At 47.0% G+C, this 15,604-nt stretch overlaps 1 protein-coding gene across 1 annotated transcript; it reads left to right on the top strand.

Annotated features, from left to right (window-relative positions):
- The first annotated feature begins 1,547 nt into the window (after positions 1 to 1,547).
- On the top strand, positions 1,548 to 5,540 carry LOC120647381 (probable protein phosphatase 2C 28). Its single transcript, XM_039924161.1, has 5 exons — positions 1,548 to 2,010; positions 2,273 to 2,694; positions 3,126 to 3,493; positions 4,063 to 4,299; positions 4,935 to 5,540. Exons 2-5 carry the CDS (start codon positions 2,373 to 2,375, stop codon positions 5,205 to 5,207), a joined length of 1,200 nt encoding a protein of 399 aa, XP_039780095.1. The 5' UTR covers positions 1,548 to 2,010; positions 2,273 to 2,372; the 3' UTR covers positions 5,208 to 5,540.
- Positions 5,541 to 15,604: the final 10,064 nt, after the last annotated feature.

The raw sequence follows: 15,604 nt of genomic DNA, 5'->3' as shown, positions 1-15,604 counted from the left end.
CTTTACTTACAAGTTGTAATGTTCTGTCTTGCTGAGACTGTACATCATCATACATCTTTTAATTGCCTTTTTTGATTTGTAGTAAGTATAGCAGCAGCGCACTATGAAAACCTTTTTTTTAAAAAAATACACTGATTTTCATAGCTAGGCGTCATTCTCGTGCAATTGCCTGCGAGCTGCTTGTTGTTTTCAGAATATAAATAAAATGACGGCCATCTTTAAAAGAATAAAAGCGCTATTTGGAGATAAGAGGAACATGTATGTCGCTACATCACGTCCCAGATCTAACCATGGCCACTCCGAAAACGGAATGCTACTGATGCCGGCCGCGCTGCCAAAATTTGTTACTCCATCCGGCTCTCTGACGCGCCCGTCCGTCTGATCCTCTCCACTGAATAAAACCGACCGTGCGCGTGTCGTCGTCGCCGTCTGCACGAGCCCACGGCTGCAGCTCGTTTTGTCCGTTTTCCCCGGATTTACCTCAAGAATTGAATGAGCATGCCACTACACTAGTGTTAGCTGCTGCAGATAAGCCATTTGTTTTTGGAATATGCCGTGCGCGGCAATGTATGTATCTATCGTAGTAACCGACCAGCAGGTCTTGGACTGGGGCGGGGCCTCGGCAGGTCATGCAGGCCGTGTGAAACTGGGAAACGCCGAGCGTTACTGTACCAGTGCAACTACTCTACTCAGCTCGCAGATTTTTTTTTGCCTTGTTTTTCTCTCTCTAAAAATCATTGCGCCTTGTTTTGCAGCGAGAAAGTTTTCAACAACTAAACGGGTCCAGAGGAATGGGATAGGGACCGCAGGCCGCCGCAGCGCACACACCCCTGTCTGACCGCAGGCCTTAAGCCGCATCGCGTACACGCTCTTGTCATGTCGTTTGGCCTCTTCCTATTCATTCTCAATTCTACTGTGATGCGCTCGAGTCACCGTAGCTCCATCGGTTACGCTCCCTTTCGCTGCAGCGAGCCAGACGTTCCAGAGCCTCTGCGCACACCATGCTTGATAAAATGGTGAAGCTAGCCGCTCTTCTGCCGTCTTAAGGAAGTTTTTCAAGTGTACTTGTTTTCTTTTTTTCTTCTTCTGAATGAAATTCAAGTGCACTGTTTTTAACTGCGAAAATCTAGATTTACTTTATTATCCTCAATCATCAAAAGGAGAAAGCAACTCTTTGACCTATTGCTCGTATACACATTGGTACATCAAGATACACTGTCGAGTCATTGTACCTGGTAGGGTGTAAAATGTGACAAGAGGAAAAAAAAAGGTGACCAAACTTAGGAAGACTAATAATTACTGACTAAGACCTTCTTTGAAATCCGTTTTTTTACATGAATTATGTCGAAATTTCAATTGCTTTCAGTGATATTCCTATAAAATCCATATATCACACTCCAAAAGAGCCCTACCTGTAGGACTGTTATTACGTGTATGAAACAATAATGCCATTACTATCAAAGTTTAAACAATATTCTTTTCTTGTAGGTTGGGCGAATCCAATGGGTGGAAACTGATTTAAGGGACCGAACCCTACGCCACTACCAGTCATCACACACAAATTAGGATTGGTAGAGCCCATCCCTGCGCCCTGCCTTGCTGGCTCTGACCTCTCCCTCTCCTCCCTTCTCTCTCCTTCTCTTGTTGCTCCCCTTCTTTTATTTGTGTTTTTTTTGTCTCCTTGGATTTGCGCTTCTGCTCACCTGGGCGCGTACTAGTTCCTCTCATCATAGAGAGTAGAGACCTCTGAGCTGTTTCTTCGGGTCTTCGGGATAGATTGGGCAGATCTGCCTGCCGGAAGAGACTAAAAGAGAGCTCAAGAGGGGGCGGAAGGAGAATTTTCTATCCAGCTTCCTGCTCGATTCTCTTTGATCCCGGAGAGCTGCCGCCAGTCCAACCAATCCTTCTGTTCGTGTGCCCGGGCTTTGATTGCTCTCCAGATCTGAGGCACCTGCTCGGTGGATTCCAGGAATCCGAGCACGAACTCGACAGGGAGTTCTCTGGGAAAAGGTGAGACCCTTTTCTTCTCCCTCCTCATCAGTCCACCATTGCCAAACAGTCCGTCGCATACTCTTAGCTCCGATTGGTAAGCTTCAATTGTTGCCTCTTGATCTGTCTTTTGTTGCGTACACTGGACGACGCTTGATGCATACTACGAGATATCGAGTTGGATGCAACTTCTTGATCCTTGCTTACAATCCACCAGTTGACGCGCATAAAAATTATTGACCTTTAACTCGCTTTGATTGCGTCCGTTGTTTCGGTTGCACAGGGGAGGAAGAGGCTGAAAGGACGGTGGAGATAAGAGCGACCTGGGTCCCTTGAGGATGCCGTCAAGAAACCGCGTGGAGGGGAGGGCGATGAGATGAGGGATGCTGGCCGCGGTGATGGATTACTTCAGCTCCTGCTGGGGCCCGCAATCTCGGGACGGGCACCGGGGCAAGGGCTCCGACGCTGCCGGCCGGCAGGAAGGTCTCCTCTGGTACAAAGACGCTGGCCAGCTCGCCACCGGGGAGTTCTCCATGGCCGTGGTGCAGGCCAACCAGCTGCTTGAGGACCAGAGCCAGGTGGAATCCGGATCGCTCTCCTTGGCTGAGCCCGGTCCGCAGGGCACCTTCGTCGGCGTCTATGATGGCCATGGCGGCCCGGAGACGGCCCGGTTCATCAATGACCACCTCTTCAACCATCTCAGGAGTAAGGACTCTATATGTGAAAGTCGCTGCTGCTGATTTCCTTTTCTTCTTAGTTTTACAGACACCGCTGTGTTGATGATGCAATGATCAAATCCTAACTTCTGCTGCGTTTATTTAATTATGGGTTGCGCTTTCTATGACTGCTAGCATTATGACCATGCTGCCTGTATGTCCCAAAAAGGGCATTGGTACTTATTGCTTTCAGAACAGAAATTATCATTAGTTCAGTAGATCTGATTGGTAAACTTGCATAGCATGATGGGATATGGGATGGCAGCTGGGAATTGTTAAGGTTCTCCTGAAGAAAAAAAAAAAGGACACCATTTTATTTTATTGCCAGGCTCCTTTCTGATTACTGTCTTAAGTGTGTTACATTACTTATTACTAGTTTTCTTTATCTGTTCGGTGTATTAAAATTATTTCTTTTTCCAGAATTTGCAACTGAGCACAAGTGCATCTCTGCGGATGTGATCCGGAAAGCTTTCCAAGCAACTGAGGAAGGATTTCTTTCTCTAGTCAGCAGGGAATGGTCTTTGAAGCCTCAGATTGCATCAGTAGGCTCTTGTTGCCTAGTGGGAGTAATTTGTTCTGGGACTCTCTTTGTCGCGAACCTTGGTGACTCGCGTGCAGTTCTTGGAAGACTTGTTAAGGCCACTGGAGAGGTTGTGGCCATGCAGTTGTCGTCGGAGCACAATGCATGCAACGAGGAAGTTAGACAAGAGCTACGGTTAGCACATCCCGATGATCCACAAATTGTGGTTCTAAAACACAATGTTTGGCGTGTGAAGGGTCTCATCCAGGTAGACAAAAATCTATACTCAGGTTGCTAATTTCTCACTTTATTGGTAGACTCTTCTAGCTAATTAGTCTTTGAAAGTGTTCGAACTTTTTACATCATCTGTTGTTCTCATCATAGCCCCACTTTCCGCATGTGGGGCATGGGTAATTACTTTTGTATTTGCATTATTTCTCATAAGTTAGGTATTAGGTATGGTCTCATTCCTATAGCTAAAGTTATATGCATTCTTTATAGTTGTGTCATCTGAAGGTCCATTATCAGCTGTCAATAATCATATAACATACTTGCCATATAACTCAAAATAAAAGTGGATGGTAAGATGTAGCCCTTGGACCAATATACTATGTTACTGCACTGATACCACTTGTCCTCCTATTCGTGATTTCACTTTAGTGAAAGGTTAGCGCACCAACCATATACAGGAGAAAATGATCTATTCGGTGTTGCTATTGATTAATATTTAATTTCTTCATTCACATAACCATGAAGCTAATTCAACACTGTCAGTGCTTTGGATCCTTGTCATGCTTTATCCATGCTATTGCTTATGAGGCAAGGTCATATCTGCAGATCTCAAGATCTATCGGAGATGTATATTTAAAGAGACCGGAGTATAACAGAGAACCACTTCATAGCAAGTTTCGGCTTCGAGAAACCTTCCAGAGGCCAATTCTTCGTTCTGATCCTCAAATTACTGAACACCGAATACAGCCCAGTGATCAGTTTGCTATATTTGCTTCTGACGGGCTATGGGAGCACCTAAGCAATCAGGAAGCAGTCGAACTTGTCCAAAATAGTCCCCGCAACGTATGTTTTCTTCTCGCCTTCTACAATTGCCATGGGTTGGAATAAAATTTGTCAATATTGTTCCATTTAATGGGCATTAGATAAGCAGATGTTGAATTATGTTCTGCTTTTATTGGATAGCGAGTTGTCTCTTAAAATGAATGTATTAATTTGTGTGAATTGGTCCAATATATGGTATGAGGCTCTTCAAATACTGTAATAGTTTGAATCAAGCTGAACTGGTGGTGGTTTTTTTAAGTGTCAGTATACAATATACATCTAAAATCTGGACGTAACTCACAACTTAGGGCAATATAAGATATTACATAATTCGGATTGCAGAGCTTAAAGCATTGAGCAGCGCTTAATTCTTCACCACTATTAAATGAATTATTCATCGATTTATTAGTAGTACCCATGTGAACTGAACCCACGCATCATTGGTTGTTTCTCCTGGATGCCTATTTTGTTCGTTTGGAGTATCTTTTGTTCACTTCCTCTGAACTCGAATTGTATTCCAAACAACATAGCGCAAGTTGCTTTCATTAAACATAGTAAAGCTCTGGACTGCTACCTTTTTCTTTGTCGAATTCATGCATGTCTTGGCTTGATATTATTTGCTTCCTACTTTGAAAAATGTTATCTCCTTCCACCAGGGAATTGCTCGAAGGCTAGTGAAAGTCGCGATGCAAGAAGCAGCGAAGAAGAGGGAGATGAGATATTCAGACCTCAAGAAAATCGACCGCGGGGTGAGGCGGCATTTCCACGATGATATAACTGTCATTGTGGTATTCCTCGACTCAAATGCCATAAGTAAAGCTAGCTGGAGCAAAAGCCCCTCGGTTTCTCTCCGAGGGGGCGGTGTTACCCTTCCCGCAAAATCCCTTGCGCCTTTCTCAGCTCCGGCAGAGCTGAACAGCACCTACTGAAGACGCTATATTGGCAAGAAAGCAGAACGCAGATCTGCAGGAGATGAAAACTGCTCTGCAAACATGTGTAGTGTAACACCTGCTGGGGTGCCCTTCACGAAACTACTGTCTAGACTCCGCCTGGTAATTAGTGTACTGATAGCGAGGTATAAAAATTAGATTATTTCGTAGCAATGCAAATCCTTCATTTTCCTTTTCTTTTCCTTTTGGCCTTCTCTTTATTCTTATCCCTTTTCTCTTCATCATCCATGAGAGATCAGGTGGTTGTAAATTGTCCAGAACATGTTTTCCGTAATAGTCCATCATATCCCGCTTTTTTCGTGTTGATATGAAGGCGGCAGCATCACTGCTCAAGATAATGTTTGGGGCGCATGATTTGACTAGTTCGGATCCAAACTTTTGATGATGTGTTGTAGCAGCATGTTGCTCTCAACAAGGTAGGTACTGAGCTGCAAGGTATCCTTTTTCGCGCCATTTTTTTAATGAAAGGTCTGGACGCGTGGCTGGGCCATTCATAGATTGATCCGGTTCGTGATTTTATTTTACCCGGAGCAGGAGATTCAATTAATGGTCGAAGCAACAATTTCGCCTTTCCCATCAATAAATTCTCAGACAGCTAGCAGCATCAGCGATTTGACATTTAAGGAACATCACACAGCGACACTGATTTTGTGAGCCTGAAGGTTAGGGGCAGGTTGGCACGAGTGTAAAGGTATCACTGGATCAGGCATTGCTCACGGGACAGCCAGGCTTACTGGCTTAGGCGTTTTAGCTTGCGGCATTTGGATTGAATTGAAATAACCTGCAAGCGCCGTGAGATAGGAGACGGCATGCACGAATTATAAGACCATGAAGAATAAGAATAATGCATATTAAAATTAATTTTTTATGACACATGTAAAGGTGATTCATATAATGGAAACGGTATTGATATGTAAGGATTGCACCATTGCCGGTTCTGATTATGGAACTTCTGTTTTGGAGTAGATTTTGAGTGCTCGGAATTTATAGGCTGACTAGCATGTTTAATATTTTTTTCCTTTGAGAATTTAACCGGAAGCTCTCTATGAATAGGCGTCGCCTTTTTCTTTTGATGTTTGCTATGATCTTTAGTTTGAACGGTTTTCCAAACACCGATCTCTAGTTTCTTGGGCTTAACCATCTTAAGTTTTGATTTATTTTGCAAAATCGTAGACAAAGCGGTTAGACCTATTGGAAATCCGGTCAGACCACTTGCGGTGCAACCGGCACCTTTGTCTTTGTTTTGTTGCCCACCCGAGCGTAGAAGTACTAGACTTAGTTTCTGTGCTCTTGCTAGGAAAATTTGATTTTGACAATTTCGGCTTGGGACGGCCGAATTGTATCTTGACCAGCAACATCACAAGTTGGCAAATCATTGTAAGGATTATTAGTCGACTTTTCAATGGCCGATTTTGAATAACAGAAGTTGCAACTGAACTATCTTCTTTATCAATAAAATAGTCAAATTGTATCTTGACCAGTAACATCACAATTAACAATTAAGCACCTATTTTTTTAGATTTATTTTTTTATTGTCAACATGCTAAAATTATTTGGCGTATTATTTATATAACTACTGGGTTAACCCCACCTAAATCAATATCTCGTATGCTTGGACATTGGTTAACTGGCATAAACAAGAAAGATAGATTATTGATTTTTGTAGGGGCTACTGCTCTTATTTGGGCTATTTGGTGTACGCGTAATGACTTGATTTTTGAGAAAAAATAAATTACCTCTTTTACGCAGGTTATTTTCAGAGAAGCATATTAGCTGCGATTTTGGTCCCTACTGCAGCCTGAGGAATCAAGAGAGACTGTCCATTTGGCAAGCAAAGCATCAGAGGTCATCGCTTTGGATATCTTCGCCAAAAATAGATGGAGAAGTAATAAGAGAATTTGCTTTTAATTACTTCCTTTAGTTGGTGTACATTTTTACTTATTATTTGTGATCAGCTTCGGAGCTGAGATTGATGTAAAAATTGGCTGTGTGCGATTGCAGAGGTCGGAAACTTTGCTTTTTCTAAAAAAAATATCACAATTAACGACGACATGAAATTATCAAGCTTATCCTGCACAGTCACGAGGCTGCCGCGACCAAATCTCGCCGCTACGTAATGCGCCGTGCCATGTACAGCTCGGCTCGACTCGACACCCCCAGGCTGCTCCCTTCAATACACTATACGAACTAGTACTCTCTCCATCTCAAAATATAAGTATTTATCGACTTTCGCGATTTACGTTTGACCATTCGTCTTCTTCGAAAAATTTGTAAAAATATTATTTATTTTATTATGACATGTTTTATCATCATATATATTTTAAGTATATTATAATTGTTTTTATATTTTCATAAATTTTTTAAATAAGATGAATGGTCAAATATAATCAGTAAAAGTTAATACATGCTTATATTCTGAGACGGAGGGAGTATGCTGTTATTGTCAGGCTCTATTTGCCTGATCATGTGACACAGACGGGCAGACAGGACCGGTCGATCAACCAATCCATCTGCCAAACCTGCAACACCAGCAGGGGAGAGAGCTCAGCTCGCTGACCCTTTTTCAATCCCCAAGCTGGCTGGCCCCGGAAGATAGCCGGCGCTCGGCAGGGGATCGAGCCGGTCGTGCTCAGGCGATGGATGATTCGTCGGCAGGCGCGTGGGGGCCGATAGAGCCGACGCGCGCTTGCGTGTCCATCCGGATTCGGGGGTCGGCCGTCCGGAAGGAGCAGGCAGTCAACGGCGGCGAATAGATTAGTCCGGCAGGGCGGCTCGGCGTCAAGGTCGAAGGAGATCGACCAGCGTTGTCGGCCCAGGCGACGCTGCACCTGGTGATCACTGCCCCAGGGGTTAGACTCTGCTTATCTAAATGGGGCGGTCAAATGTGGCGTCCTCCCTCCATGGCGCCGTTCATCGAGCCATTGATGTGAAAGGGGAGAAGTGCGACCGCGACCGCGACCGACTTGGGGGGTTTGGAAATTGGAAGGCACGAACGATCCGGGGGTGGCTCGTTCGAGGGAGCTAGCAACTGCGGAGATCTCTCTCTGTGTGTATGTGTATGTACGTGGCGCCTTTATTTTGCTGGCGTGGGATGGGGGACTTTGATTAGGGGGCCGTTTATTGACGCCCATTGTGATGATGAGTGATGATCATGGAGTTAGTTACTCCCTCCGTCCTCAAATGTATGTCATTTTAGAGTTTTTATGATGAGTAAATTCCATGTGTGCCACTGGAAAATATAATCCATCCACTATGTGCCATTAAAAATTAGCACATCCATTCAATGTCATCGTTTTTAATTTTTCATCCCCTCCGTGCCATTGCCGTCAGAAGACACGTTAACAGCGTCAAATTGGCTCAAGTTCAGATTTTTTTTTACCCCTCCTTCCTCCTCTCGACCTCTCCTTCCCCTCTCCCGGGGCGACGGGGAAAGGAACGCCCTGCCGCACCGTGCCGGGGCGCCGCGCTGACCGCACCCGGTTTGGTAGCGCTGTCGGCCTGCGCCTGCCCCTGCCGCCCCCGTGACCTCTCTTGCTGCCGAACTCCCTTCCATCCTCTGCGCCCGTGCGCACCGCCCAGCCGCCACGGCCCTCGCCTCGGCGCCCTCGCGCACCGCCCAGCCGCCGCGGCCCTCGCCCCTGCCCGTCAGGTGGCCAGCGCGGCCGCCATGCGCAGCCCGTCTAGGCCCTCAGCGCCCACAAGAGGGGCGCGCGGCCCTCGCTCCCGTCGGCCGCCGCACCGCTGGCTGGCGGCCCTGCTCGTCAGACGCGTCACCAGCACGGGTTGCCGGGGACGCGAAGCCGCCGGATGCCAGGGCGGCCGGGGAGAGCAGCAAGGCGGGGAGAGCGGCAAGGCGGCGAGAGCACCCGGAGCTCGGGGGCGTTGAGCAGCGCGGCCGGGAGGGTCCCGTTGAGGGTGTTCTCGGCGAGGTCGAGGTGCTGCAGGTGCTCGACGCGGCCGAGGTCCAGCGGCAGCGCCCCCGTGAGCCGCGTGTTGGGGAGCACTAGGCTGATGACCCGCGACACCGTGGCCGTCGCCGGAGACGCGTTGAGGCCGCCCGCCGCCGCGGTGCCGTTCCATGTGGCCGCCGTCGAGTTGCCGCTGGCGGCGTTGGTGGCGGAGGCCGAGGTGACGTCGACGGCGGCGGCGGCGCCGGCGCCGGGTGCAGACGACGCCGTTCCAGGCGCAGGGCTCCGCGGCGTCGTAGCCCCAGCCGGCCAGAGCGCCCAGCGGGTCCGCGGTGACCGCGGCCTTGAAGGACATGAGCAGCGTCCCATCGGCATTGAGCCCCGCCGCGCCGGCGCTCAACGAGACGCCGACCAGTAGCCACAGTGCCACCGCAACCACCGGCCCGCCGCCGCGCCTCATCTCCTCCATCGCCGCCGCGGCTAGCTACCTAGGAACCCAGCAGCGCCGGCATACCACCACGCCGGAGCCGTTCCTCCCTCTCGGCGGTAGGGGGATCCAGGCGGGATTGGCGTCGGGGATGGGAGGGGATGGGCGCTCGGGGGATAAGGTAACGGAGGGGTATTTTGGTCTTTTCCCAATACTCTTTAACGGATTCGGTAGGGAAACTTAACAGCAATGGCATGGAGGGGATGGAAAATTATAAATGATGGCATAGAAGGGATAAGCTAATTTCTAATGGCACATAAGGGATCATCTCGATTTTCCAATGGCATACGGGAAATTTACTCTTTTATGATAGATTATGGTTGTTTAGAAAAGACTCTCCTACCCCTAATTATTAAACATTGAGAATATGCTAATTAAATTAGTATATCTTTTTTTCATGCACCTCCTCCATATGCATCTCCCCTGCATAGTTGCATGCACATCTTTCTATTAGAAAAGATTCGAAAACGATGCACAATTAAGATGATTGGGTTCACTCTCAATCTAGAATGACATACATTTGAGAACAAATTTCAAACCTTATAATGATATAAATTTAAGGACGGAGGGAGTAGGTAGGATCTTGAAATCTATGGCCAAAGCCTCGTCGGTTCATAATTTGACTTTTGGCACGTAGCGGCGGCAGGACAACACATGCTTGTCCCCTTGTTCTTATTCTCGCAGCCAGCAGGTACGTGCCACACGCTTTGATTGTTGTCCCTCTAAAATCTAATGGAGCGAGCAAATTGCTGCTGATAGCAGATTAGAAGTGCACTGAATCTACTTGGTGCATTGTACATGCCTAGTATTACTTAGTATTATCTATCTGCGTTTTTTTTAAATTTTTTAAAAAAATAATGTACTTGACTCGTAAACGGCGGCCCTGATTCCTGTGTCGATATATAGGCCCTGATTCCTGTATCTATCTTCGTTTTTTTAAAAAAATTAAATGTATTTGGCTCCTAAATGGCGGCCTTAATTCCTGTGTCGATATATAGGATTAGAGACCGCGGGGAGTCCGGATTTGCTACGCGCAGCGGTAGCTACCCCTGACTCGGCGCCTGCCGCCGCCGTCCACCGCCTGTCCCGCCCCGCCCGGACAAACCGCCGCCGCCGCCGGGCCTGCCGTCGCCGCACCCTTGTCCTGTAAGCTCGTCGGGCCATGGCTCCCCCCAAACCCGAATTCCAAAGCTCCGCCGCCTCTCTCCCCCACCTCGGCCGCCGGCGACCTCGTCGGCGCCGCCCCCCCTCCCCCCTACCAACCACGCCTGGGCGGCGGCGGCGGCCAGTGGCAGCGACGGGCGCAGATTTGGTGAGGGAGGGTAGCTATCGCTGCGCACATCTGAACATTTGGCCCGCGGGACAGTTTTGTCGCGTGCGCATCTCTGTATCCAGTTTCAGACTAGGATGCTAAAAATGCATGGAAACAAATCGAAAAAGAAATGGAGTATCCGATCCTGTCGTATCTCTCAAAAAAAAAGAAAATCGGAGTACTATTATCTTTTGCACTTGAACTTAGCTTGTAGGGGCAGTGCCTCGGTCTCCAAAGCTCCGCGCAGCTGCCCTGGCATGCAAACTCGCAAGAGGCTCTACGGTCTACTTCCTCCGTCCCAAAATAAATATATAAGTTTAAAATTTGTCCTACAAAAAATACTAACTTTAATTTACGTACCACAAAAGACAATACAGTTTTTGAAATATTCTTGCAAAAGACAACTAACACCTCATCTATTTATTACGAAAGACAAAGAGTATTTTGATAATTTTATACATAGTATTAGTTTGCTTGCTCAATTCTAAGATTGCATTTATTTTGGGACGAAGGAAGTAGACAGTAGATCATCAGCTAGCTCAGCTCCTAGCTAGGTAGCTGTTGACTTGCCCTTATCATTTATCAAGAACACATGCATCGCCTTCCTTGCCCGCTTATCTAATCGTCAGACTACCACGAGTTGCGGTCAACCCAGGTTGCTAGGTTCGATCACGTATCTTTTTTTTTGAAATACATCGGGGGATCCCCACCTACTATTTCATTGGAAACTTGTGAGTCCGGTTACAAGTAGTGCTCGACATCCCGAGCAAAGAGAATACATGAGGAGAGCGGGAAGAGTAGGGAGAGGTGTCTAGCCAGTGACAATCCATTCGTGCCAAGCATGGAGCTCCACGGCCAGCTTTCTATATCTACAACTACAGGCATCAATATCAGCAGAGATGTGGCGAAGAACTTCAGCAGGAGAGGAGTCCCGATGGTTGAAAATTTTGGCGTTCCGAGCTTTCTAGATGTGCCAGAAGATGAGAATCATAACATCATCCTTGACAACGCCAGGCAGCAAAGAAGGGAGGGTGACATCCAGGGGCGTCCCAAGATGGACTCATGCACCACGAAGCGAAGCCGAGACCAGACTGCTTGGGCCCGAGGTCATGCAATGATGCAAGTGGGTTTCAGATCGCTCATGAGCCAGCGTAAAAGTTGACTGACTAGCTAGGTGTATAGGAGGCGCACACACACTGACGTAGGACGAATTAAACTAATGTTACGTAGTACGCCAGTAAGCTAGAAAAACTACTAGCATCTACTGGCTGGAAGATGTATGCCAACTTCCTGCCAGTGCAAACGGAATACTCTCTACTACTTAATCAGAGTTCTTATTTCTTCCTTATTCTTTTGTTGAAGCGGCCGGCAGGCAGTGATCGTCAGTGCTCTGCTGCTCTCTTATATACTCGATCTACGTACTCTATATCCCCGTGGCTGTGCGTGCGTGCACGATCAATCAACTCCTCGACGATCTACACCAACAAGTAGTAGGCTGAGGCTCCTTATCACGGCCAGCGCATGATGAACACAAGAGCGCCATGCTGCTTGATCGCATGGCTCGCTTCTTGTTTAATGCGATCTATTAACCCACCTTGTGCTAGCTAGCTAGCTAGCTGCTGTAGAGAGAATCCATGGTGGCGGTCCATGGGGTCACCATGCGCCTGCCTGCTGCCTAGATAAGGCTATCCACACCGCGCACCTGGATCCAGGCCTGAACTGGAAATATAGAGGGGAGACTCCCGCACCGCGCACCTGTATCAGAACCTCAATCCTTCCTATTGCTACAGGAGACCTGGATATCCAACGTTCGCCCCCCCCCCCCCCCCCCGCTACACTCTCTCTCTCCACTGCCACGGGCCCCACCCACCTCGCCGCTCTCTAGCTCCCGGGCGTGATACAGACGATGCGGCGGCAGCGTCCGCGTTCTCCAGCACCTGTAAACTCTTCTGAAAAGTGAGCCAGCCCTGTTTACCGAGTCCTTTGCAGACCGCAGCGGTGCGGTTAGCCTAAACTCGGAACGCACGCGACGCGAGCGTCGCCTGGTTTGGTACGCGGATTGGAACGGCACCAGCTCGCCCGGATTGGGTGCGAGAACCGCCCAATTTTACGGAAGAATAAATATTAATACAAGTAATTAAATTTTATTTCGCTCTCATTTCCCTAAGCAAATTCCGGTTCACTCTATGGAACGACCTGACTCCGATACCCGTTATAAGAACTGTCCAGTTTGCATTCAGTTTAGGTAAAATTATTGGTCAATTCATTTAGATAAGAGCTAGCACGTGTCCGTCTCTTGACACGTCATGTGTTAATCCACATCTAGAGTCGCTTGATCAATACAATCACATAAAGTGAAGTCAAATCCGATAGTCCCAGTACGTGTTTGCCACATGTTCAGGATTGAGCACATGTACCGTTATACAAGAGATGTATCACCAATAAACCATGCAAAGAGCAATTTTAAGCATAAAAAGAGTACAACAAATAACTAAGCATTTAACTCACTTTTGCAACACTAAATCATAAATAAATCTACAGCAAGGTAACATGTAAAACACTGCTACTAAGTTCCATAATTTTTTAAGGTCTATACAAATTTCTACACATTTTACAAATTTGCAGACATACAAAACACATCACAAAATTGTAGCAAAACGATAGATCCATCCACATCCGGCCAGCCCAGAGGCCGACAGGTGGGGCCCACGGGCAGGCGGCCCCATCCAAGACGGGTCAAGGCAAGGCGCGAGGCCTTGAACGCAGCGCGGGCGCGCCCAGGCACCAGGCTGGGGCGTGGCGACGGCGGGCGCCAGCGCCGGCGGGCGGGTTCGGGGAGCGCGCGGAAGACGTGGTACAGGTGACAGCGAGGCTCACCCCGAGGCCGAGGGGCAGCAAGCGGCGGCGGACAGGCGGCGCGACAGCGACGGGCGGAGAAAGGACGGAGTGGGGCCCGGAATCATTCGAGGAGAGGGAGGAGAGGCTCCCCTCGCGAGGAATTGAACCATGGCTCACCGGAGACGACGAATCGACGGTGGCGGCGGAGCTCCTACGTGGCGGCGGCAATGGAGGTTGGGGCCAAATGGGGCAAGGGTTTGAAGGGGAAAGAGTTGGCCGGCTTTAAAGAGGAGGAGGGAGGCGAGCAGCCAGCGGGGCGCCTTGACGCCCGCCCCTGCTGCCCAACGGGCGAGCAAGGAGGCATGATGGAGGCTGGGTGAGGGGCTGTCAGGTGGGCCTGGGCGAAGGGAAAATGATAAAACATCGGGTCAAGTTTAAAGTTTGAAAACAAGGAGCTCCCAGGTCAAAAATTCACAAAATATTTACTGGAGCAATATAAAATCATCGACAACATTTTCCAACAAGAATCACTCTAAAAATGTTTGTAGTTTGTTTGCAGTAAAAAGGAACAAAATTACTACTTTCCAAGAATTATGTAGCTCGGATCAAAGGTTTTATAATCCTGAAAAAATATTTTTAAATCAAAAATTGAAATATAGTATTTAAATAAAAACTTTGGAGGCCAAGTTACATAACAAAAATTGAACTTTCTTAACAAACACATATTCAAACATACACAAGATGGAATTTAAATCAAACCACACAAGCACATGATGCTCCATGATGCTTGATGATGCTCATGATGATGTTGTTTAAGTGTTAAGCATGTTTAGCGAGTTTGGGTTGTGACATTGGTAGAGCACGCCACATCGCGTACACGCTCTTGTCATGTCGTTTGGCCTCTTCCTATTCATTCTCAATTCCACTGTGACCATGCTCGAGTCACCGTAGCTCCAGGCCTCCATCGGTTACGCTCCCTTTTGCAGCAGCGAGCCAGCCGTTCCAGAGCCTCTGCGCACACCTTGCTTGATAAAATGGTGAAGCTAGCCACTCTTCTGCTGTCTTAAGGAAGTTTTTCAAGTGTACTTGTTTTCTTTTTTTTCTCTTCAAGTGTACTGTTTTTAACTGAGAAAATCTAGGTTTAATTTATTATCCTCAATCATCATAACGAGAAAGCAACTCTTTGACCTATTGCTCGTATACACATTGGTACATCAAGATACATTGTCAAGTCATTGTACCTCGGTAGTGTGTAAAATGTGACAAGAGAAAAAAAAGGGTGACCAAACTTAGGAAGACTAATAATTACTGACTAAGACCTTCTTTGAAATCCTTTTTTTACATGAGTTATGTGGAAATTTCAATTACTTTCAGTGATATTCCTATGAAATCCATATATCACACTCCAAAAGAGGCCTACCTGTAGGACTGTTATTACGTGTATGAAAAAATAATGCCATTACTATCAAAGTTTAAACATAATATTCTTTTCTTGTAGGTTGGGTGAATCCAATGGGTGGAAACTGATTTAAGGGACCGAACCCTACGCCACTACCAGTCATCACATACAAACTAGTGCATTAGCGCGCGCCAGGAATTAGAGTTGGGGCCCTCTAAAGAATAGTGATAATAATAATAGCGATAATAATTATATGTAAAAATATTTTTTAATTATATATATATTTCCAATAAGCCAGATGCATCCAAAATAGATTTACGTAAAGAAAATTATGCATATTAGTATTACATGGTATTACCGTAAAAATATATTCTAGCAACTCTATATGCAAATTCATTAACTAACATATAAATCAATATCACTCCTATTCTT

This window comes from Panicum virgatum, chromosome 9K (genome assembly GCF_016808335.1).
Source record: "Panicum virgatum strain AP13 chromosome 9K, P.virgatum_v5, whole genome shotgun sequence".
Classification (NCBI taxonomy): domain Eukaryota; kingdom Viridiplantae; phylum Streptophyta; class Magnoliopsida; order Poales; family Poaceae; genus Panicum; species Panicum virgatum.
This window is presented reverse-complemented; position numbering and strand designations above follow the sequence as displayed.

Coding starts and splice junctions, on each gene's coding strand:
- LOC120647381 (XM_039924161.1), top strand. CDS start 2,373: ATGCTGGCCGCGGTGATGGATTACTTCAGCTCCTGCTGGGGCCCGCAA. Junction 3,494..4,062: donor GTGTGAAGGGTCTCATCCAG/GTAGACAAAAAT, acceptor TCATATCTGCAG/ATCTCAAGATCTATCGGAGA. Junction 4,300..4,934: donor TCCAAAATAGTCCCCGCAAC/GTATGTTTTCTT, acceptor TCCTTCCACCAG/GGAATTGCTCGAAGGCTAGT.